The sequence below is a fragment of the Bos grunniens genome, chromosome 24, assembly GCF_055505025.1.
Source record: "Bos grunniens cultivar Pamir isolate PY7600 chromosome 24, Bosgru_T2T1.0, whole genome shotgun sequence".
Lineage (NCBI taxonomy): Eukaryota > Metazoa > Chordata > Mammalia > Artiodactyla > Bovidae > Bos > Bos grunniens.
The window spans coordinates 27,324,195-27,349,784 of NC_141188.1; the positions used below are offsets into that span (position 1 = coordinate 27,324,195).

The 25,590-nt window shown below is 38.4% G+C and overlaps 2 protein-coding genes across 5 annotated transcripts in view; one reads left to right on the forward strand and one right to left on the reverse strand.

Moving 5' to 3' along the window:
• LOC147345978 (uncharacterized) overlaps window positions 1-25,590 on the forward strand; it is a 302,780-nt gene that overhangs the window by 88,305 nt on the left and 188,885 nt on the right. For all 4 annotated transcript variants that reach the window (XM_086372889.1, XM_086372892.1, XM_086372891.1 and 1 more), the window contains exon 3: window positions 7,237-7,296. The gene's annotated coding sequence lies outside the window, so the exon portion shown is untranslated. The remainder of the gene's footprint in view (window positions 1-7,236; window positions 7,297-25,590) is intronic.
• Window positions 1-25,590, reverse strand: part of DSG4 (desmoglein 4) — a 44,914-nt gene that overhangs the window by 9,615 nt on the left and 9,709 nt on the right. The window contains 12 exon segments of the mRNA XM_086372364.1: window positions 2,259-2,398; window positions 3,687-3,958; window positions 9,383-9,568; window positions 10,728-10,862; window positions 11,132-11,298; window positions 11,903-12,047; window positions 12,384-12,539; window positions 15,377-15,408; window positions 15,411-15,449; window positions 15,452-15,494; window positions 15,679-15,810; window positions 17,476-17,511. Coding sequence (XP_086228490.1) covers window positions 2,259-2,398; window positions 3,687-3,958; window positions 9,383-9,568; window positions 10,728-10,862; window positions 11,132-11,298; window positions 11,903-12,047; window positions 12,384-12,539; window positions 15,377-15,408; window positions 15,411-15,449; window positions 15,452-15,494; window positions 15,679-15,810; window positions 17,476-17,511 — 1,483 coding nt within the window.

Sequence of the window (25,590 nt, forward strand, 5' to 3'; positions counted from 1 at the left end):
TTCTGGGTACTTATTGAGTCCGGTGTTTGTGGAAATAACTGCAATTGAAGTTAAATAATTGTTTTGAGTATTTTTTTTTTCCTGTTTCACTGTTTAAATCCATCCATTAAATAGACACTGTTTCTCTCTGAAACGGTACTTTTGAAAACAAATATAAATATATTTGCTTTCTTCCTAACCCATTTGAAACAAATTTTGGGTTAGTATATTATTAGAAGGAGCAGAGGACAAAGAAATAGGAGTCTGGGCTTTTAGTCTACTTTTATACTTTATGTTGAATAAAGAATTGTTTTGTTTTTTACTTGCAGAGAGTCTTAGTATTTTCATTTGTAAGTCAGAACACTATCATCTCTAGGTATTTTGCTAGGTCACTCTTCGTGAAGTTAATAAATGTCTTTTAAAGATGTCTTCTGTATGCCTAAATGGAAGAGTCATTTAGTTACTCAAATGATAACAAACCAGGAGCCTATTCATACTGTATATGGTTTTGTACAGTGTGTTCTTATACCTGATTTGGGAGTTGACTTTCTATTCCAGACTTAGGTTCATTAGAGAGACACTAGATTATCCCGTAGATTAGATTATGTGCTGTGTTGTTCTCTCATCCTCTGGAACTTTCTTATGGCCTTGGGCTGTGGGCTTCCCTGGTGGCTCAGCTGGTAAAGACTCCGCCTGCAATGCGGGGTATCTGGGTTCGATCCCTGGGTTAGGAAGATCCCCTGGAGAAGGGAAAGGCTACCCACTCCAGTATTCTGACCAGAAGAATTCCATAGACTGTATAGTCCATGGGGTCGTAAAGAGTCAGACGCGGCTGAGCGACTTTCACTTTCTGTGGCAAACCACAGCTAAAGCCACTGTCGACAGCATCTGCTCCTTGTCGTGTCTGCTCTAGGCAGAGCTCTGCTTCTTTACCTAGAGGCCGAGCATCCTTGAGCAAACGTATTCCAGCTCTCTGGAAGGCTTGTGCTGAATATTTTTAAGCAGATTTTTAAGGAGATACTCGGCTTAGGGGAATAAACAATGGCCTTGAGCAAACGTATTCCAGCTCTCTGGAAGGCTTGTGCTGAATATTTTTAAGCAGATTTTTAAGGAGATACTCAGCTTAGGGGAATAAACAATGGCCCTCGTTTTTAGGTTTCTGTGGGTACATTTTCATGTAGTTTTGTTTTTATTTACTTGACTAATGTTTTATTCTAGTTTTTGAACTAGAATTGGATTTTCTCATATGACCCATTGGCTGTGATCAACCTGGCTAGAATTCATTTTCAGAATACTGATAATAAATATTTATATACCTCACGCAGATGCTGAAAGTGACACTCATGGGATGAAGACTAGAATGTATGTAATTGTTTGGGTATTGCCATGGTTTCTCTTTCAGTCCTATACTGACTGTTTATCTTTCTCTTTGTTTGGCTACTGTAAATCTCGGGTATAAACTTAATGCAGTCCTGCAATATCTATCTTCTATTAGGTATGTACTTGAGACATCTATCTTCTCCCTTCTTTCCTGGTTATTGAGCTTTTTCTGCTGTTTTGTTTCATAGTGGCTGGTTTCCTAGCTACTGCTAGGAAATAGCAGTAGTAGCCTTTGCTCTGGAGAATCATTAACTGTTGCTAAACAAATTCCTGTTGCTGCTCACCAAGAGGAATGCTTAATAGATTTTCCCATGTGAGGAACTGCTCAATTACAAGTTACTTCAGTGCATCTGCACTTACAAATGTAATTCGAATCTTATATTTGGAATAACCTTGTGCTTTCTTGGTCTTCAGCATTTTTCTTTGGACAACAGTACTCACACAGGCCTCTTATTGTAGCTCAGTTTTAGTGGTTCTGAAATAACTATATACTTCGGGATGCTGCCTTACCTGCAGGTGAATTTTGAGCACACTTTGTAGCACTTACTTAAGTAAACATTTCTAACATCCTCTACAAGCTGATCAATTCTCTCAAGAGATGAAGTCAAAAGCAGAAACTGAATTTTATTTACATATTTTAACTTTATGCTTCACACTGTAAATCACATACAATTCTTTTTTGTAAATAGGTGAAATAAATTATGACTTAAATGTAAATTATGATTATAAGGATACTGAACTCAGTCCTTGATCTAAGGTATTTAGAGCTCTCTATAAGTCTTAAAGACACCAATAAATGTATGTTGGATTTGAGTCAATCTAGTATTAACATTAGAATATTACTTGTATTGAATGTTTTAGTAATAATTTTATTAAGAATTGACAATAAATTTTCTTACCATCTATAGCCAGGATCTCTGCTGTGTATATCCCATTGGTAATATATTTTGACTTCTTATCAAATTCCCTAGAAAATTGTATCTCTCCAGTCCTTGAATCTATTTTTAACCAGTTGCCTGCGTCATGTCCTATGATATACCTGTTTTTAAATAAATACATTCATCATTTGCTTATATAAAAGTTAATCATTTTAAGCTGCACAATGTGTTACTCTTATATATGGTATTTGCATGCTTTATAGTGAAATTGAGTCAGTTTATAAAATGTATAGAGATTTACTGTATAAAATTCCAGTATAGAATATATTTATGTACAGATTCACAACAGAATTTTATAATCTCATAATTCTTACTCTTCTGGCTCTTAATATAATTGTTAATAGAATGTATGAAATTATTTCAGGGCTGTTTATAAAATCATAGCAGTGTCTATCGAAAGAATGTGAGAATGCGCTTTCTTCATTTTCACATGTGATATATTTTTTTCTTAGATTTTAATACATATTGGTTTCAGAGCCTCTCATTGTTGGCCTGTTAGGGGTTGTGGTATCATCTAGTCTGCTTGTGTATATGGAATTTTTTTTTTTTTTACATGTAATGGATTCAAAGCTTTTGACCTTATTGGTAGAACATCTGTTCTCTCTGTACCAGGCGTAAATTCAAACGTCTAAGACACTTATCTGGCACATTCTTTCCTCTGATAAACTTCACAGTTTTTGTTGTCTACCTATTTATTAGCTGATTAAGTAATCAAAAAATTTTATGTCAAAAGTAATTTATAGGTCAGTAGACTTTGTTCATTCCAAATATATTGGAAGGAAAAGATAAAGAGAATACTTGTATATTTCGCTATAGTTATTTTCCAGGATATCTTACATAGATCTAACTCATATATAATCTGTGTATCTAGTGACCCTAATACCTACCTTTCTGTTTTTTCAGTTCTGATTCTCTTAAGATTAATCAAATTTCTGAAACATCTATGTTTCAGCCTCTTCTTTTTTTTTATTTTTTTGTTTTAGGTCAAGTAGGAGATTGAAATTAGCCCCAAAGTCATTAGATAACACAGATTTTAAGGAAAAAAAGTGACTCATCTTTTATGATGTCTTATTGTTTATAATATAGCTTAATCATCCTGGGGCCAGGGTAGTACAGCCGGGCACAAAAGGTCAGAGAGACTCACAGAGTATCTGTAGGTGGCTCTTGGATCTTACAATTGCTCACTGGACGCAATTACTCCTTTAACCTGTTGGAGCCCTTACTGCCTCTAAAGCACTATTAAAATTCTGAAATAAAGTTAGTACTGCAGTCATCTTCTAAAATGAAGACAAAAAGCAAAGCAAAACTTCAAAAGTAGCACCTTCTAGTGAATTAATATAGGAAGAGCTGAGCTTTATCTCTTTAACACGAGCAAAATATGTGCAGTACCTGACGTTTGTTGCAGGGTTTCCTGTATCCAAATCTATAGCTGTGTATGTGCCAAGCACAAAATTCAATAAGGAATTTCCTTTCAGTCCTTCTCGCACACTGAACGTCATAGAATTTGGTTGAAATGCAGGTCCTTCTCTCACGTTAACAACCTGAATTCTCACAGGGGTTGAGTGCATTTGGAATTGAGAGGCAACCGAGTGGTGAAACTCAGCTTGGTTTTTAACTCCAATGCTAAGATGAATATTAGGCACTTGTTCATAATCCAGCGTCTGAAATGATAGAAAGTTAGAAAAAAACAACAAAACTGAAACAGCAAAAAGACTTTCTTGATAGAATTAGAAGTCAAAATTTAAAAAGCAATACACTAAAATAAAGGCCAGGAGCTATGCAATTCTGCTCTTGAACTGATCGAATTTTTTTGTTACCGCATTATGTATATCATGGGCTTCCCTGGTGTCTCATATGGTAAAGAATGTGCCTGCAGTGCGGGAGACCCTGGTTTGATCCCTGGGTGGAGAAGATCCCCTGGAGAAGGGCGTGGCAACCCACTCCAGTATTCTTGCCTGGAGAATCCCATGGACAGAGGACCTGGTGGGCTACAGTTCATGGGGTCACAAAGATTGATCGACTAACACTTTCACTTTCACTTACATATATCAGACATGTTATTTCCTTTATCTTTTGGCATAATCAGGTACCTGGCACATGGATGATTTAGGCCTGTGACTTTAAGCTGGACTCTAGTTTTGGAGTTTTGAACTTCATACATAAAACCCTAAAATGAAAGATGACCCTTCTTTCCAAATGAGGTGCTTATGAAAAATAAAAAGTAATGAAATAAAAATATTCACAGTTATTAAATGAATAAATAGTAGCCAGGTCTCTTTTGTAGAATGCCTATCTGAGAATATCTTGGAAGTATAATCAGAGAACCTAGAAGCCAGTATATATGATGTAATTGAACCCGTAATTTTGAAAAATGATACAAACAACTTCTAAAGGAGAATTTGTGACTATTATAGTCTATAGCAATTATAGACTATTAGAGCCCTCAACTATAATTTAATTGTGCTGAGTCTGGTGAACAAGAAGACTCCTTCATAGGGCACATTCAAATGAGAAAAGTCACCTTTGAGATGGGTTCTTTGGATAAAAGGTGAATAGAATCTTTTGATCCAGAATGACTGATGTGGTGACATGAAAAGTCACCAACAATGATTCAGCACAGAGCGGAAATGAATTGTGGGCTCAAAAATGAATTTTCAATTGGAAAAGATCCATTTTCTCCATTTGTGAAAAAAACAGTTGTAGAAAAGGGAGTACTGGGTGCTGTTAGAAGTACTCTGGGAGCTAAGATAAACATCAATTGCAACACATTTACCAATAACACAAGTTAAGACATGAGTACCATCAGCAAGAATCTTAGACAAATCTCTGCTTCTCAGGGAAATTCCATAACCTCATGAATGTTCTAGATTTTGGTTAAATTGTTCACAGGAGGTAATAAGATAGACATATTCACAGGAATTTACTAGGGTTCTTGCTTGGGGCTGGCTCAACATGCCTCACTTAAAATTCACCTAAAACCCTTGAGATTTGGGATTTCAATTGCTGAAATGCCCAGGAATTGACATTTTCTGGTACAGATGTGTCTGAGCAGCAGGGCACACACAGTCGGGAAAGATCTTACAGAAATCAACAGCGGGAAAAATCTTCAGACGCGAGTTCTTTCCTAAAACTTGGTTTACTGGCCCCGGATTACACTGTAGGGCACAGAGGTGGCAGATAAGAATGAGTTTGGAATCAGAGACATCTAGTTGGAACTTGTCTTTGTCATTTGCTGCCTAGGTGAACTTAGACAAATTAGTCTTCCTCTTTGGTTTTGTTTCACTTTCTATAAGAAAAGGAATCATAATATTTTCTTCCCTGAGTTGTGATGATTGAGATAATATGCATAGAGCCTTTATACACATAATATAACCCAATAACTGGTGTCCAGAGAGTGCATGTGCGTGTGCTTAGTCGTGTCTGACTCTTTGGGACCCCATGGGCTATAGCTCAGCAGGCTCGTCTGTCCATGGAATTTTCCAGACAAGAATACTGGAGCGGGTGGCCATTTCTTCTTCCAGGGAATCTTCCTGACCCAGGAATCAAACCCACATCTCTTGCCTCTTTTGTATTGGCAGGTGGATTCTTTACCAGTGTCCCATGTAGGAAGAGGGTCAGCAAGTGTGTAATAAATCTTGATTAGAGTTATTATAAAAATACACAACCAGTATTTTTTTTTTGTTAGAATTCCAATTGGATAGTATTTTGCTTTTCTTTTTGATGTCGAAGTGAATGTGTGCTTACTCCCCCATCTATTTATATTCTTTGCTATCCATACATATGTGATCATAAATACCAAAAAAAAAATATTATTGACAAAGAGATTTTTCACTTTCTTAGAGGTCTTTCTCTTGTTAATTTACACCACGGGGGCCAATCCTAAGGAGGGTAGGCCTGCCAGGATTCCATACCCAAGAAATGGGGTTAATTAATTATGGGCAATATTGAGAGCTGGCGGGGAAAAGGAGAAAAAGGTTTGCTAAACTAAGGATACCACAGCCCTGAAAGAAGCAAGGTTTCTAGAACAAAGGGAAAACCATGAGGATGAATCTGTTAGGATTTTCTGCTCAGAAAATCCTTATAAGTGATTTATAAGTGGGATGGCTATAAAGTGGGATAGTTCCTGGAAAACTGGGACTATGTCTGATTCATATTCCTGGCACCCTTCATTTCTCAAATTTGGGTTGAACTGAATTATTTATAATGTCCTCAGACTAAGAAAAAGGTTCTAGAAATCTTAGTCAAAAGCTTGTGACTTAGAGGTCAGTTCCTATGAGGTTAAGTGATAGCTTGAGTGAATATGGAGAGAGTCCCAGAGGACATTAGTGACCTTGTTCCAAATGCCAAATCTTGGAAAATTGCACATATATCCTCTACATACATAGCTCTTTTGGCCGTGTGCTAGCACACATATTCAGTTCAGTTCAGTTTATTTGCTCAGTCGTGTCTGACTCTTTGTGAGCCCACGGACTGCAGCACACCAGGCTTCTCTGTCTATCACCAACTCCCGGAGCTTGCTCAAACTCATGCCCATTAAGTTGGTGATGCCATTCAACCATCTCATCCTCTGTCGTCCCCTTCTCTTCCTGTCTTCAATCTTTCCCCAGCATCAGGGCACACATATTAAGATTTTAAATTTCATTAGCCCTTCTACATTATTTTGATGTTTTAAAGCATATTGTTTTCTGCTCTTTGTAAGAAACTTGGGAAGTTATCATTCTGAAAAAATATACATACTTTGTTTACACCATGTCTAATACTACCTTGACCAATTTTTCATGAAATTGAATTTCCAGTAGTTTTTTTTTCGTTTTTTGCAATAATGTAAGTAGATCTTTAAAAAAAGTTTTAGCTTTCACAAAAGACATTATGTATGTCATAGATAGTGCACTGCCTGAGTGATGAACGTGTTTTCTTTCTCATTTTTCTGATTTTGTAGAAATGATGAACTCTGCATTCAAGCTCAGTGACTCCTGTTTCGGTGAGAGCAGCAGTTTCAGTAAGTGGCATCGTCATTACTCTTAAAGTTTGGTGAGCTGCTGCTGTCTTCTGGACATGGGACCAGGTGCAAGGGATGGAAAGATATTTAGGTCAAGTTGTTTATGCTCAAAGATTTTTTTTTTTTTTTGCTCTTATTTTAGTAGTTTAGGAGGCAGATTAAAAGCAAAAAAAAAGTTATATATTGTAAGATAATATACGAAGACAGTGATAAAGGTGGTAAGAAAATAGGTAAGAATTTCATGACATGTCTAGATCTTGATTTTTAACTAAGATGCAAGGTAGAACAAATTCTGATCCCTGGAAAGAAATGTGACTAAATATTCAGAATTTGATGAGGTGATAGGCAACCTCCTGTCTCTCTCTTTCTATCCATGTCACATTTGGCAGTGGCTATTTGTTCGTTAATTTGTATTTTGACTTCATTTGCTTTAGATCAGGTTCCTAACTTCAAGACTTGATCAATATAATAATTATTTTCTTTCATCTTTCTGGAGTTGAGCTCATAATGTTACAGCTATTTAAAAATATACCTCAAAGCTTTTCTTGGTGTATAAGTAGGGCTGGTGAATTTTTTTGGTTAAGGGCAGACAGTAAATATTTTAGGCTTTGGAGATCAGATACAGTTTCCGTCTTGAGCATTCGGTTCAGCCAGTGGAGTGTGGAAACAGCCATAGGAAATATAGGAATGAATGCATGTGGCTGTGTTCCAGTAAAACTTTATTTACAAAAAAGTGGCAGGTCAGATTTGGCCCGAGAGTCATAGTTTGCTGATCTTTGGCCCAAAGCCATGTTTCTCAAACAGGAAGCTCATCGCATACTCTTGGAGTCCTTGTGTTCTCTTAAGGAATTGAAATGTCATATATTGATTTGAATGGCAATTTAAAAAGCACATACAGATGTTTTCCATGGTTTTGATGACTGCCTCATAAATTAATACTCTACATGATTTCTGTGCTAGTGGTTGTATTTTGTGGTAAAGTAGTAATACTTTAATTTCTCCGAACAGTTGCAAAAAGGACAGAAAAAAATTCAATATATAAACAACATGTTTGGATCAGATGAGGGCTAACTGGCTTCCTAATTTACTGTCTGGAAAAAAGTATCACAGTAACTGGAATAGAGAAAAGTAGTAACAACTGAATAATCACAGTTCACCCTGCGTGCTCAAATAAATGTGTACGTAGGTCTACTAGTATATGTTTTCATAGCTATAAGTTCTGTTTATGTTGTTAGTAGTAATTTTGTTTGTGAAAAATTAATTTTCCTTATTGCATTAATGCTAATTTGAATCTTATTGGTTTGTAGTTTTATTTCTATTTTTAGATTTTATTGTTGTCCATAAAGCATAAAGTAGTTCAAGAAAAATTAATCTATAAGAAAAAAGTCAAACCCTGCAGTCCAGTACTCAAGGTTCTGAACATGTGTTCTTGCATCTCATCACTTTTCTCCATGAATACTCTGCAACAGCCCCACAGAACTGCTCGTCATGCCTGAACATGCTTTATGCTTTCTCACCTGTGTGTTTGTGCATTTTGTTACCCACATTAACAATCTCGGTTATAAAGTCTTAAGCCTGATTCCATGACTGAAACCCTTTCAGCCACCTCTTGCTCAGAAAGATCTTATCTGTTAGAACTTATTTCATATTTCACCCATCTGGCTATTAATTGGGGCTTCCCAGGTGGTGTTAGTGGTAAAGAACCCGCCTGCTAGTGCAGGAGATGGAAGAGACATGGGTTCGATCCCTGGGTTGGGAAGATCCTCTGGAGGAGGGCATGGCAGCCCACTCCAGTTTACGCCTAATACCATAACATCTGCTATGTGTTGTTTTTTTAACTCATATTATTACCTAGTTTGGAAGTACCTGCCTTATTTTCTCAACTAGGTGTTGGGCATTGTGAGAACAAAACAGACTTCTTATTTCTCTTAGTAATAAACACTGCCTTGCTGAACAGACCACTAACCCAGGACACTTGTCCACACAAGAAGTATGCAAGGTTATGGTCCACTTGTTGCAGACAGATTCTCTCTCTGAGTATTCTAACCCTTCTTGGAAAGCGAATATTGCAGATCCCATACTGTACCTTGATGACTTTCAAAATGCCTTCGTTGGTTTGTGGGTCTGTTTGAATATCAAACCAATTCCCATCATTTCCAGAGAGAATTAAATATTTTGCCAACCAGTTGTCAGTGCCTTCTTCGTCGAGATCAATTGCTTGAAATCGGATCAGTTCCGAACTTAAACAGTTCTCTTCGATACTCGCTGAGTACTGAAATGGCATAGATCAATTTTATAATCAATAAATTTTCACAAGGAAAGAGATTGACTTATCATAATTCTTATTTGAAATACTAACAACAGATTATGCCAATGATTTTTGTGTCAGCCATCTGTCCTATCAGCAATATAAGAATAAAATGATTACAGGATAATAAAACTGGTTTTCTTGTGCTGCAGGTGCAATCAAGGTCAAACAGGAACTTCGTTTTATTTTTCTTGCTTATTTTAAATTTTTCTTAAGTTAGTTCTTCCTTTTATGTAAAGGGCAAGATGGTAACTATATTAGACTTTGTGGACCAGGGAGTTTGTGTCAGTTACTCATCTCTGCTGTTGTTAAGATCAAAGCAGCCACGGACAACACAGGACAGTTGTGGCCTAATAAAACTTTTTAATTTTAACCAAAACAGGCAGTGAGCCAGGTTCAGCCCTACTGTTTTCAATTGTGTGGCTCTTTATGAATATGGAAGTTGGAATGTTTGGGACTTTTCTGGAATTGATTCAGCAAATCATCAGGCATAGAAAAATACATCAACATTGTTACATGATTCCCAGAGTTATGTTCATAAATTTCTACAATTCTGTGAGTAGAGAGTATGGAGGAGATATGCTGTCAAAGAAAAGATTTACACAGAATAGTGAAACAGGCAAATTTACTATTCAGTGAAAGTGAAAGTCGCTCAGTCGTGTCCAACTCTTTGCGATCCCGTGGACTATACAGTCCATGGAATTCTCCAGGCCAGAATACTGGAGTGAGTAGCCATTACCTTCTCCAGGGGATCTTCCCAACCCAAGGATCAAAGCCAAGTCTCTCGCATTGCAGGCGGATTCTTTACCAGCTATCACCAGGGAAGCCCCCAAGAATACTGGAGTGGGTAGCCTATTCCTTCTCTAGCAGATCTTGTATGTGATTATATGTAAGAAGTTCCAAAGTTTATACAGCGAGAAAGTTGAGTACATCTATACATGTCATAACCCCAGTGGACAGAGGAGCCTGGTGGGCTACAGTCCATGGGGTTGCCAAGAGTTGGACATGACATAGCACAGCACAGCAGCATACATGTCATAGAACCAGGTTCACAAACCAGCAGGAAAGTAGATCTATTATTGACACTTATGGGGAAAAAAGGAGTAGAAGAGTAACAACTTACCGAAGTTTTCTCCAAAGTGGGGAAATTATCATTGACGTCTAAAACCTTGATTCTGCAGTCACACTCTGAAGACAGTCCATCCGTAGCTCCATCCCGATCTGAGCCCCTCACGAGGAGGTTATACATGCTGTGTTGCTTAAGATGAAAGAGAATTTTAAGACTTTGACCTTGTTTGGAATACAATCCAACACATTCTGATTATTCCATTTTTCTTTTATAATTTTCTGTCATCTTTTAATACAGTATTTTTTTCTTTTCATCATTTTCATTGAAAAGTAATGGCTGGACTCTTTTTACTCTTCTCCTTTACACGAAAAAGGCATGGGCACACACGCATCATTTCATCTTTGTCTCGTCAAAACTGAATTCCTTATTTTTAAAAGTTCATTCACAGCAGGCTTTACCTCTCTGTCGAGGAGGTTGGACGTCGTGCACACTTCTCCAGTGTACCTGTTCATGATGAACATCGGTGAGCCCGCCGGCTCCTGAGACACAATCTTATAGGCAATTTTAGAATTCAGATGATTGTCTTCGTCTGCGTCTGTGGCACTTAACTTTACCACCAGGGTGTCTAGAAATGAAGACGGAGGCGAAGAAGTTTTGGGAGTCTGTTAGAATCAATTCTGCAAATCATCAGGCATAGGAAGAAAGAGTAGTCTGCCTTCTCCTGAATTCTCTTGTTCTAATTTTCCATGAGAATATAGTACCATGACTTTCCACTTCACTGCTGATTACAAAAATAATAGTGGTTTCCTTCTATAAAATCCTTTACCATTTATAAAGTACTTATACTCCTTAAAAGATGGCAAATTAGCAAAATATAGGAATCTTTTTAAAAAATCAATAATCTTTGATTTAAAATGTACTTATTGGTTTATTTAAAGTGACAACAATAAACTCATTATGTTTACATAAGTCACATTTTTTTTAATAAAAAATGAACTATATCACAATGGAATTTAGTGACATGGTTGGCATTGTCTCACATTTCTGCAAATGTATTTTTAAAAAAAACTTTAAAAATTGTTTAATACCATTTTTAAAAATTACTTTCCATTTTCAAATACAAATTTGGCTTTTTCTGATACTGAAATTGCCTGTATTGCAATCTACTAAAGCTTTTAACCAAGACAAATAGATGGTGTAACACAGTGAAGGCGTGTCACTCTGCTTACTTGCGTCGCTGTTTTCTTCAATGCTGGCTGTGTACACATTTTGTGTAAAGACTGGGGGGTTATCATTTATGTCCATAACTTTGACCCGAAGCTCAAGAGGCCTTTCTAAGTCTTCACCCCGTGAATTCAGAGCTCGGCAATAAATCTGTGGAAAGTTGGGGGGAAAAAAACCAAAACACTGTTTTCACCAAAGGAAGTTAAGCAAGAGCCTGAAAATATATTAGGTAGTGTGCAAAGCAACAATTTCCCCAGTAAATTCAGACTGTATTACAATCTAGTGATTTAAATTTTATCAAGATATTTTGATCACATACGTAATGTAACACATGAGAGAATCCTGAACTGTAAATTTATATTTCATACTCTTTTCATCTATTCAAGTCATTGATTTCAGTTTACTGTGTTTTATCAAAAGTAAGCATTAGTCTTGAGATGGTATTTTTTAAAGAAAAAAAATATGCGTAATTCAGAGCACACTTACCAAGAAAAGTGGTGTTATCTCTCGGTCCACCACTGAAGTGATGTTAATTTCCCCCGTCCGAGGGTTAATGGTGAACACTCCATAGGGCGGTCGATCGATTCCTGCCCCAGAGATGCGGTATGTAATCTTCTGGTTCACTTCACAGTCTGATCGAATCTATGAAGAAAATGGCCAGAAGTGTGGTTTAATTTAGAGCAGGTCATAATCTGTGGAGTTAGTGGACTGAGAAGGGAATGGGCTTTGTAGTCAGGTGGGCTTTGAACCAAAACCTGGAGCTGAGAGGGTAACAGGCAGGAAGGCCAGGGATCTCCAAATAGAGGAAATAGCCTGCAAGTGTCAGACATTTTTATCTCTCTTAAGCGGCAGGAGGAAACAAACTAGCAATATTTTTTCCTTCTCTATACAAATTTAAAGGGAGGTTTCTCTTAAAATACTGTGTTGCCATAATGACACCCGGTTTCGCCTGAAGTTAGCTATTCTCGAGCCTAGAGATAACCAATGCCTTTTTCTTATGGAAATGTTTGTCTTAAGCTATGCTAATGTACTATGCCTTTACCCCAAACTCTGTCTCCAAGTCGGTTCCGCCTCTTGGCCCAGAACCTACTTGACAAACCAGTATGGATATTGTTCCCCTAATCTATGTAAATGAAACTATTTGTACGGTGGTCTGCCCTTCTTCAAGATTCAAGTTAATCATTTTATGGCCCAGGATAAACCATTTGGTGCCAAGATTATCCCAAAATGCATCTTATGGGTGAGGGGCCTGGTGCCATTCTGAATTTTAAGACATTCCTTTCTTTCATTAACAGACTGCTAGTGACTATATAACATCCAGCTAAAGACTAGCAGGGGGGTACTCTTTCTGCCCCCTTCTGATGCCTATGTCAGAAGCTTTCTCTATCTCCTTTATACTTCAATAAAACTTTATTACACAAAAGCTCTGAGCGATCAAGCCTCGTCTCTGGCCCCGGATTGAATTCTTCTCCTCCGGGGGCCAAGAATCCTGGTGTATTCGCGTGATTCAACAACAACCTTTCAGAGCCATGACTTATACCTGTGTAACTTTGGAAAATTTACTTAGCTTTGCCAAGCACCAGCTGATAATGAGATATTAATAATACCACCTATACCCTGCTGCTGCTGCTGCTGCTAAGTCGCTTCAGTCGTGTCCGATTCTGTGCGACCCCATAGACAGCAGCCCACCAGGCTCCCTCATCCCTGGGATTCTCCAGGCAAGAACACTGGAGTGGGTTGCCATTTCTTTCTCCAATGCAGGAAAGTGAAAGGTGAAAGTGAAGTCGCTCAGTCGTGTCCGACTCTGTGCAACCCAGTGGACCGCAGCCCACCAGGCTCCTCTGTCCATGGGATTTCCCAGGCAAGAGTACTGGAGTGGGGTGCCATTGCCTTCTCCGGCCTATACCCTAGGTGTGCTAATACCACCTATACCCTAGGTTTGCTATGGTGATTGTATGAGGTGGCATATAGTCACCTCACCCCACCTCACTTCACCCCAGTTCCTGGCATATGACACTTATGTGCTTGATGCTACTACATTTGTTATTATGAAAATATTCTTCAATTCTCTGGTTCTCTTTGCTACTGAAGAAAGAATTTGAGAGAAGAAAGCACCATCTTTACTGTTCTTTAAAAAGGTGTTTCACTGTCTAGACTTTAGTTAGAGATTTAACCAAAATTACCAATAAATTAGTAAAGCCGGAAGAGAAATACAGTGTTTAGTGGTATTAACAATAATTTTATCATTTGAAACCTACTGTATCACCAATTTGCCAAACAGATTTTGTGACAAATATTTTGCCATATAGGTTTTGAGTAGTTTTGTATATGCTGTTCATAAATTTAAACAAAGATATTTCAATTTTGAAATCTCACCTGTATATTGAAGATGTGAACACTCAGTAAGATACTAAGATTTGTTGCCCAAATATCCACACTTAAACAATGACAGCTGAAAATGCAACTTGGATTAGCTCCCCTTAATCCAAAGATCTTATTTATATAAATGAAAATCCAGGAAATCCCCCAAATGTGAATAAAAAGAGAAGAAAAGGAAATGGCAACCCACTCCAGTATTCTTGCCTGGGAAATCTCATGGACAGAGGAGCCTGGGTGACTACAGTCCATGGGGTCACAAAGAGCCGGACACGACTGAGCAACTGGCACACAAGATGCCATACAAATGGGATAACAGAAAGCTATAACTGTGAGTTGAATGGAAACGGTAACAATTTAAAGCTTTCCAAAAATTTCTAAGAATTTGAAAACTTCTGACAGAAAATAATCTCTTTTCTTGAGGTGAGGTTACATCTTTAATATCAGTGGGATGCTTATTATATATGTAAAGCTTTCTATATACATTTAAGCTATGCATATATGTAATACTTTAAGGAGAGAATTCTGGTAGATCACTGTACTGTTGATTTCAGCATGAGGGCAGGGCCAAGATGTCCAGAAAGAGCTAGTGAGGCTGTTAATGAGGGTCCCCTCCTTCACGAATCAATTTATTATATATTCTTTTCTTCACTCTCCTTCCTTACTGATTGCCAGTGTTTAGAGTACTTTTTAAGACTCTTCTAATTTCTGAATGTAGGAATCTAGTGGAAATTTGTGACCCTGTCCTGACTCTCTTGGAAGGGATTAATCAATACTGTAAACTTTCCCAGGTGGTGCTGGCAGTAAAGCACCTGCCTGCCAATGCAGGAGACTCAAGAGATGTGGGTTCAATCCCTGGGTCAGGAAGATCCTCTGGAGAAGGAAATGGCAACCCGCTCCAGTATTCTTGCCTTTGGAATCCCATGGACAGAGGAGCCTGGCAGGCTACAGCACATAGGGTCGGAGAGTCAGATAACGGGAGTGACTTCACACAGAAATCTAATGGAAACTTTTTTCACTATCCTGACTCTCTTGGAGGGAATTAATCAATACTGTAAACCTTTGATTTTGTAATATAAGACTACTGCATACATCATGCATACCCTTCCTATTATGTAGACTTGTGAGTACACAGAATGCAAACCAACAGATAAAGCTCAGTTGTGCAGGAGATCCAGATCTCCCCGCATCACTCAAGAACCCTCTGCTCTGTATTATCAGCTTCCAGAATGTGATATTCAAAACAATGTCTCAACAATGCAAACAAATTACTCCATATCACCCATCTTCCTAAGTCACTATGGTGTCCTGGAGGCTGTAAGTCCTCAACATGTCTGGGGCCTTTCCTGCCCTGCAGAAGCCTTTGTTATCAGCACAGCCTCCTCCTGTTTGTTTCATCACTTACTCTGGCAATCGGATTCCTCTTGGAGTTATCTTCTCCTTCTCGACAGGCTGCAGCAAACTTGATCCACTCCCGCTTCTGTCTTCTGACCGTTTGCCATTTTGCGGTGCCATTTTCCGCGTCCAATTCCTTCACCTTAAGCAAAAAACGTTCCCATTTTGCACAGTGTTAAAGCAGTTTTACTCAGTAAGGACATTTATTCAACACTGTAAGGTGCACCCAGAAGAAGCAACAGTATTGAATTTGAGAAACAAAGAAAGTATTAACTTTTTTACAACTATTAACTATTTTTTACAACTATATTAACTATTTTACAACTCTGGATAGACATAGCCTGGTCACCTTGACTTAGCAACTTCCCTTGGAATTCTCTCTTTCTAACTATAGGATTCTAGTGAAACAAATTTTCTTAGCTGTGTATAGAGCGTATAGTATGTTCTAATGGGTAACAGGTGTGGCTTTTCTTTCCTCAACCTGTCCTCGCCAGGTTAGGAGTCCTGCCCACCTCACCCTTCACTCTGCTGTGACCAGGTTTCCTGGTCTCCGGAGTGTAAAAACTGCAGTGTTCCATGTGAGTATATCCCCTGAGAAAAGAGCTTTGTGCTGGTGAGTATGCTCAGCTAAGAGTGGGAAGGGATTTTTTTTCTCCTCTCTTGATAAGGACACTGCCCTGGCTAAGCATCCAAATAGATTAGTGCAGGATTAGAGGGATATTTTAGCTGAGTTGATGGTACCTGCAGTAATCCCATGGATGTCTAGATGGCTTCTTAGAGTTGTCTGTTTGTATCTCTGCTTGCTATATGTTTTTCTCTTTGTAGTCTTATGTTGCTATTGTCGGAGGATATTTAAGAATTTTACAGTTAAAGAATTTATGTGGGAGATGAGAGGCAGGCTCAAAAGGGAGGGGACATATGTATAGTACCAACAGTTCATGTTGATGTATGGCAGAAACCAACACAATATCATAAAACAATTATCCTTCAATTAAAAATAAATAAAGAAGAAAAGAATTTAGAAATATTACTACCTGTATGTTTGTATACATGTGTACTTATGTGTGGAGATTTTTAGCAGTAACGCCTAATATATTTATAAAGATGTGGATAAGTGTGTTTGCTTTAATCAAAGCTTTATTTAATTCCCACTTTGGGGAAAGAATTCAATGAATGGAATTTATCCTTTCAAGAATCAAAGAATTTTTCATTTTCCCCCCATTTTGATGCAACTTCCACTTGATACAAATGTTCCCCTGTTTGCAACAGAGATTTGAAAACTAATTTTATTTTTTTCAATGGTTTGAGATCATCATAATGGAAGTTTAACTACTGAAATAAAGTCCTGCTAGAGATGGAGGACAGTAGCTTTATATCCTGAGTCCTGCTCTAAGAATCTGCACCAGATTCTCTGTTGTTTTATTTAGTTGTGATTACATATTTTTTACTTTTGTACCTTTTACTCATCAATTTACTGTCAGTTGTCCTCTTGCTGATGTAACTGTCGAAAAATCCTCTTCCCACTCTAATATGTAGTTTTGCTTCTTTTTCTTTGATTTAGGTTGGAAAATGTATAGATAATATAGTTTGATAAATAGGAATTACTACACTGAGCTGTCACAAACCATGGCTAAATGCATGGCTATTGGGGAATATAGGTTTTACCATTGCTATTTCAATGTGGAAGAAGTTCTTTCTCTTATCTTTTATCTCAACTATTATGGTTTCTGATTTTTGATATATGATGCATTACAAAATTCAGTTTTCTTTTGTTTTTAAATTGAAAAATAGTTTTGTTATACATTACCTCAACAACAAATTCACTGTTTACTTCCAGCACCACCTGTTACAGAAGGTAAAATATAAGCATAAATTTTCATAATTTAAAGGAAGCAGTACCAGAAAAGCATTGACAGTGTTTTTATTAACTCATTTGTTAAATACTATTTTGTTAATAATATGGAATAAACATGGGTGATGCAACATACAGGCTTCTGCCCTCTAAAGGCTTAACTTTTAGGGAAGACAAAATTTTAACTTAAAGCAAGGCAGGTTAGGATACATGCTTCAACATAGATACTGATGGGCTCAGTGAAAGGACAGAGTGGACCACTCAAGTTATCAAGGTGAATCCTGGGAAAGACTCATAGGAGAGGAGGCGATTGAAAGGGTCTGCAGGATGAACCTGCTTTGATAAGAGGAATTGATGGGGAAGAACACTTTCGCAAGAGGAAAACACAAGTACAGTTGTAAAGGCACTGTTTTAGAGGATCTTCTGGAAATGGTAAATAATATTCAGTCAGTTCAGTGCAGTAGCTCAGTCATGTCTGACTCTTTGTGACCCCATGAACTGCAGCATGCCAGGCCTCCCTGTCCATCACCAACTCCTGGAGTCTACCCAAACCCATGTCTATTGAGTCAGTGATGCCATCCGACCCTCATCCTCTATCGTCCCCTTCTCCTCCTGCCCTCAATCTTTCCCAGCATCAGGGTCTTTTCAAATGAGTCAGCTCTTCACATCAGGTGGCCAAAGTATTGGAGTTTCAGCTTCAACATCAGTCCTTCTAATGTACACCCAGGACTGATCTCCTTTAGGATGGACTGGTTGGATCTCCTTGCAGTCCAAGGGACTCGAGGAATTAGAGGAAATGATGAGGAGGGATGGGTGACAAGGCTTAGATGTGAGCTTGGAGCCAGATCATGAAGTTTTATACTCCAGACTCAAGAGTCTAGACTTTATTGGGTAAGAGATTGGGAGTGACCAGAACGTGATTTTTAAAGCATGTCATTGATACAAAGAGGAGATTACAAGGAGAAAGCACTTGAAGTTGACACCCTTAGATAGCAGTTGCTTAGGTAAGACATAGAAAATGAACATCAGTGCTAAGGTGGCACTGGGAAGGGGAGAGGATGGACGCTTGTGGGCTGTGGGGCAGGAGAGAGGAAGAGTCACGTGATTCTGGTGACGTGAGCGAGGCTTTCTTGGAGAATTGAGGTACTATTATAGAAAAAAAATTCAGCAGGAGATTATCACTGCAGGGAAATGGTGACCTAAGTTTGTTTTATTTGTTTGCAATGGGTTTCTGAAACTTGGAATAGATATAAAAGCTATATATGTGTATGTGCTCAGTCGCGTCCGACTCTTTGCAACCCCATGGACTGTAGCCCACCAAATTCCTCTGTCCGTGGGATTCTCCAGGCAAAAGTACTGGAATGGGTAGCTGTTCCCTTCTCCAGGGAATCTTCCCAACCCAGGGATCAAACCCACATCTCTTGAATCTCCTGAATTGGCAGGCAGATTCTTTACCAAGTATGCCACCTGTACAAGTAGAATTTATCCAAACAGGAGTGCTGTTTAAAGTTGAAGGAAATGAGGCTATGACTTTAAACAGTTTAAGATAAAAGAAGTAGGCAGGGATTGGATTCTAATGGGAACTGCTTGTGCAGAGGTCAGAAGGAAGACGTCTGAAAACAGAGGGCACCCAGAGACTAATAGAAAAGAGAGGTCAAGGGATCAGGGCTGTGGGTGTATAGCAGATTCTGTTAGTGTGAGAATGCTAAGAAGGGGTAGGGGTTATGGTCCTTGCGGTGGAGGGTTGGAGAGGATGTGTAGTTCAGAAAGGAAAAGAAGTTGGGTAAGTAGGTGAAGGAGAAGTAGCCAAAGAGCAGGCAGAGTGAGTGGACTGGAGTGACAAGTTAGACAAAGAGGGAATCTTTAGTGGTTTACATGCCATAACAAGGACAAGGAAAATGGGGATGGGGACATTGGGGATCTAAAGTAGTCAGGCTTTGCTAACTTTTCCCAGGGGCATAAATCAAATTACAGGAGTCAAGAAATAAGTTATTTAGAAAAATGGAAATAACAATTATAGATTACATTTTCAAGTTCAGAGATTTTTAAAGTGTGAGATGCAGTGGGGATTTAACTAGATCAGGGCATATTTTGGGACACCATGATAAAATATATAGTCTACAGGGAGAGGAAATGGGATTGTGGAGAAAGAGTGATAGGAAGAGAAAGGAAATGGAGGAGGAGAAGAGGGAAGAAATCAAAGAGTAGTTACGACTGTGATTGAGAAAATTTAGTTGTTCTGTAGTCACTCAGTTGTGTCCAGCTGTTTGAGACACCATGGACTGCAGCCTTCCAGGCTCCTCTGTTCATGGGATTTCTGAGGCAAGAATACTGGAGTGAGTTGCCATTCCCTTCTCCATAGGATCTTTCCAACCCAGGGATAGAACTCATGTCTGCTGCTCTGGCAGTTGGACTGTTTACCACTGAGCCACCAGGGAAGCCTTGATTGAGAGAATAGGAATGGCTGAATCAGAGCTGTGGGTGAAAGAGACCAGATACGAGGAAGACTGTTTCTTCTTTTGAAACAGAAGATCAAAAGAATACAATGAAGAGAGAAAATCATTTGGAGATGTAATTGGAGGAAAATTACACACATACCTACTCCATAGTTCTGAACAGTTGGAGTGAGCAGGCGTGGGGAGGGCTCCATGAGACTGTCAGAGACCTGTGGAATCTGCCAGAGGGGAGGTGACAGGAAGCCAGCCCAACAGCCCAAGTCAGAGAGGAGCCGTCGGCCCACCTAGCATTCTTGAAATGATCATTCCCTCATTGTGCATTTGTTCTGTGCCTTTTCTAGCAGTACTTGACAGTCTGGGAGTGGGTGGACAAAGAATACAAGGGCTGTCCTGGCTTTGGGGATTGTTGTCAAGAACAGAGCAGAGATGCAGGGAGGGGATCAGACACGACTATGAACTCCAGAGAGTCAGGGAACTGAGACCAGAGAGCCTGGGACTGGTGGAGTGGGGCAGAGTAGATTTTGCAGGTGTGAAATGGGGGTGTAAGAGGCAGTGTAGGGTGGGGATTTGGAATGACAGCTGAGTCCAGAGAGAGTAAAATACTGATGAGAAATTTGGCAGTAGGGCCCAGTATTTCCTTTTAACTTACTTTCTCACTCACGTGTACTTTTATTAGACATAGTAAAGTATCTAGACCTGGGAAGAAAGTTTATTATTGAACAGAAGATGGTTTTAATTGGTTGCATAAAATGTCTCATTTCATAATTAATATTGCCTTTTGGGGACTTCCCTGGTGGTCCAGTGGTTAAGAATCCACCTTCCATTGCAAAGGATGCAGGTTCGATCCCTGGTCAGGGAACTAAGATCCCACATGCTGCGGGGCAACTAAGCCACTGAGCCACAACGAAGATCCAAAGTATCGCAACTCAGACCCAACATAGCCAAATAAATAAATGAATAAATAGTTTTTTTTTTTTTTTTAAATATTGCCTTTTGGGAGTTAGGCATTCTTTTTGTTAGAAAGATAGGTGATTCTGGAAGGTCTAAGAAAGTAAAAAAAAAATCACACAGTATCCCACTACTTGGAAATCGCCATGGTTAATATTTGGAGAAATTCTTTCAAGATTTTTTTTTTTAACACATATACAAGTTGTAATTTTTTTTTAAACAAAAAGAAATCATATTATAACATGCCATTTAATAATTTGTTTTTTGCATTGATTATTGGGGTAAAATTCCATGTCAGTGAATACACAGAGACATAGTATATTTTGAAGGTTGCCTTATGTATCACTTTAATAGATGTCTTCCATTCAGGGCATCAGGATACTAAGATAACAGAGAACTGATAGATTCTGTGATTTAGATTCCCTCTTGTCTCTCTTCTCTCCTCTGCTTCTCCTCCTTCTTTCTCTCTCCTTTGATATTCTCTTCCACCTATTCCTCTCGTCCTACCTGATGTTGTCTTAGGTTTGACTGAGAATCATACTAGCCTCAGTAGCCTGCTTCCTCTCTGAGCTATAATCAACCCAGTAACCTAATTTTAACTGGACGGTAGTGAGAGTGCGTCCTAGCGGGGTTCTGCTCATAACTCAGTCAGTGATGTGGCAGTAATTTCCCACTGTATTCAGCCCTAAAACCCGAAGTTTCTGCCTACTTAAAAGTCTGCCAGGTTAATATTGGATGTGTGTGGTATGAAAACACCCGCTGGAGGATGGACCCAAATTACTGACTCTTTTTGTTAAATTAATTAAGCAGGAGGCTATTAAACTGGGGTGGCTCTGATGCTCTGGTATTGAGGCAAGCGAACCAAAGTCTAAGCCTGTTAATGCCCCAAGGATAGCTGTGCACAGATAGTCCACTAGGCTTTAGGCTGTGCTTGTGTGTGTGCTCAGTTGCTTCAGTCGTGTCCAACTCTTTGCAACTCCATGGAGTGTAGCCCCCAGGCTCCTTTGCCCATGGGATTCTCCAGGCAAGACTACTGGAGTGGGTTGCCACGCCCTCCACCAGGGGATCTTCCCAGGGATCGAACCTGTGCCTCTTGCATCTCCTGCATTGCAGGTCTTTACTCACTGAGCCACCTGGGAAATCCCCAGCTTTAGACTGCAGCACCAATAATTTCCTAACTTTGCTTTTGCTTTTTCTCTACAAAAGCTTTCCCCCAGCCTCTGTGGGCAGAGTGTTTCTAACTGCTTACAGTTTGGTTATACCTGATTCCAATCAGTTTTTGTTCAAATAAATTCTAAAATTTTAATATGTTTTAGTTTATCTTTTAACAATTCATTTACTCAATGCCTAAACTTCTCTTGAATCACCTGATATTATTTTGCCAAATTGCCCTGGTTTTGCTTAAACCTTGCTGTCACATAATTATTCTTCTGACTGGGAGAATATTGATGTTTGTGTTGAATTATTCCTAATACTGTCTTATAGAAATCTTCAGATATTTTTGCTTATGTGGCCCTAATTCTTCAAAATTTTCTGAAAAATTTAACCTAATTTTTTGTTTTAATTTATTAAATAAATAATTAATTAGATAATTAATTAACTTAATTAACTTAACTAAAAGAATCAGTGCTTTGGATCCATCCTCCAGCAGGTATTTTCGTACCACACACATCCAATATTAACCTTGCAGACTTTTAAGTAGGCAGAAACTAAGGTGGACACAGTAGAAGACAACCTAAGACATCTAAAAAATTTCATCAAGAGTTTAAATAGCTGCAAAGGATGGAATTTAAGAGTATTGTAAATGTTGATATTTTGAAATAAAACTGTTACACTACTTTTTAAAGGTAGCCAGTAGAATCCAAAAGCTGCAGTTATTTGATGCCAAAGAACCCATCAACAAAATGAAAAGACGAGTACTAAATGGGAGAAAACATTTGTAAATGATATGACCGATGAGTCAATATCCAAAGTATGTAAATAGCTCATACAAGGCAACATCAAAACCAAAACCCAATTGAAAAATGCAGAAGACCTGAATAGACACTTATCCAAAGGACATGCATATGGCCAACAGGTACTTGAAAAGATGTGCAGTATCATTAATCATGATGAAATGAGAAATGCAAATTAAAACCATAATGAGATATCAAGTGACACCTGTCAGAATGACTATCATCAAAAAGACCACAAGTAACAAATGTTGGTGAGGATATGGAGGAAAGGGGACCTTAGTACACTATTGATAGAAGTGTAAATTGGTTCAGCCACAGTGGAGCATAATGTGGGATTTTCTCAGAAACCCCAAAATAGAACATCATATGACCCAGAAATGCCACTCCCAGTCTCTGTGCCCTAGTTGATGAGTTTCCTGTCTTCCTTTTTTTTCTCTGGAGGTCCTTACAATAAATGGTACTAACTTTAGTAACCTGAATAGGACCTTTTCTAACAATTCAAAAGTGCCAAGGAAACTAAAATGTATGTGCCTATGTTAATCTCCAAGAATATGATGAAGACTCAGATGGGGTAAAGAACTCACAGGTTAAGAGAGGGAGGAAAACAGACGAGAAAAGATACTGGAATATCATACACATTGTAAAAGAAGGTTACAACATTGGCTCATTTCAGGAAAGGGGTCCATTTTGGAACTGTAGATTGAGTTTGGGCCATGTGATATTGGGTTCAAATTCCACTGTACCCCTTATGGTACATTTATGAATCATTTATGCCCCCCAATTTTATTTGTAAAATGAGGATATCTGTATTTATCTTTCAGGGTTTTTGTTATGTGTGTGAAATAACTTTGTTACCTGTAAGATGTTTTGCTAGTGGAAGGTGGTGAAATGGGATGGCAGTGACAGAGCAAATACCAGAGACCAACCCCTTGGTTGTCTCAATTTTTAACCCTCAAACTCACTTTGAAACTCACAGCCCCATTGAAGTTGCCTGTTGCGTATAGGTGGGAAATACGGTAAAGTGACTTGGTAAGAAAGATATATTAGAAACCAAACCCAGGCATTCATTCACACATTTTTATAGACAAAAATATTATGTGATAGGCACTAGCTTTTGTGTACAAGTTCCAACCTTTTATGATGTGTACATTCCAGGGAGAATAATAGGATATATAATATTCTCTAGCCGTCTAATTTTTGGCAAATTGCTGGAGTTTTTTCTGGGTCTGGTTTTCTTTTAAAATACTTTCTAGTAGAGGGAATATGATGATTTTATATATGATATGGAGAAGCTAAGTCATTACATGTGCTGATTGCAGTGTTGAAATACATATTACTCTGTTTCATAGTGTATTTCAAGTAGTAGCCACAGAACAAGGCTATTTTTCACCTGCATAAATTATCTTTTTGAAGTCAGTTTTCGAAGTCATTTGCACACCTAGGACCAATTTATTAATAAGCAGTTCTCCCCTGAATAAGACTTGTAAAAATAATTGAGGAAAGCAATTGCTGTTCTCAGCGGGAGATGCTAAGTTCAAGCCTAATTATACCACTTTTGTTTGTAATTGAAGGTATATTAAGTAGTGGCATTTTCGTTTGGAAGCCATATAATTTTCTGTGTAGAAAGGCAGGCCAAACGTTTCTCAGGCAGGTAATATCTGAAGGTTTTACTCCAGTCCCTCCTCTGACAACCCTGTCATCAGAGCTGCTCTCTGTGAGTGAAGAATTCCAACCTCTATCCCAAGTGGGAAGGAAAAGGAAACATCACTGCAGCTCAAACAGCAGGTTTATTGCTTTACAAGGATTCTTCCCTGGATGCTTAAATATAGACAAGAGTCATAAGAACTGTATACTCAGGATCCAGAAGTTCTCTAAAAAAGAGAAATATCTTTGAAAGAGGGAGAGCATCATAGAGTCTCAAGAGCCATGAAATATTTTGAGAGCAGGACTTTTATGCTACAACTGTACAGGGAGATATTATTTAGAAGGCTATTAAAATTGTAGGTCATGCTGGGGTAATAGACATATATATTGTTGTTTAGTCACTCAGTCACATCCGACTCTTTGCGACCCTGTGCACTGTAGTCTGCTAGGCTCCTCTGTTCATGGGATTTCCCAGGCAAGAATGCTGGAGTGGGTAACCATTCCCTTCTACAGGGAATCTTCCCAACCCAGGGGTAGAACCTGCGTCTCCTGCATTGCAGGCGGATTCTTTACCACTGAACCACCCGGGGAGCCCTGATATATCATAGAATGGAACATTTATTTTTTTAGTTCATCATGAAGTCTGTAGGTATTTGAAGGCAAAAATATATTTTTTCCCATGGAGGGGGTTAAAATGTATAATTTCTTAGCCATTTATATTAACAAAAAATAATAAAGAGGTTTACTTCTATGTAATCTTTGGTGTGATGAAGACTTTTTTAATGCTCTATAACAAGCAGCACTGATACCAGTCATTTAAGGCCGTCTAGGGTATTCTGTTTAATACAAGTAAAAAACCAAATCAGATAAGGGTATTTTTTTCCCTTCTAGCCTATACTTCTATAAAATTTCCTGTCAATTATATAAATAAAAACAACATTCTGTTCCACATATCAGAATACCATTGTTTTAAGTGAGAGATTGATAAGTTAGTTCTAAATATGTTTTAAAATCTTGATGCTTGTTTTCAGCTTACAGTGAGATAGTATCTATATGCTTTGCCACCA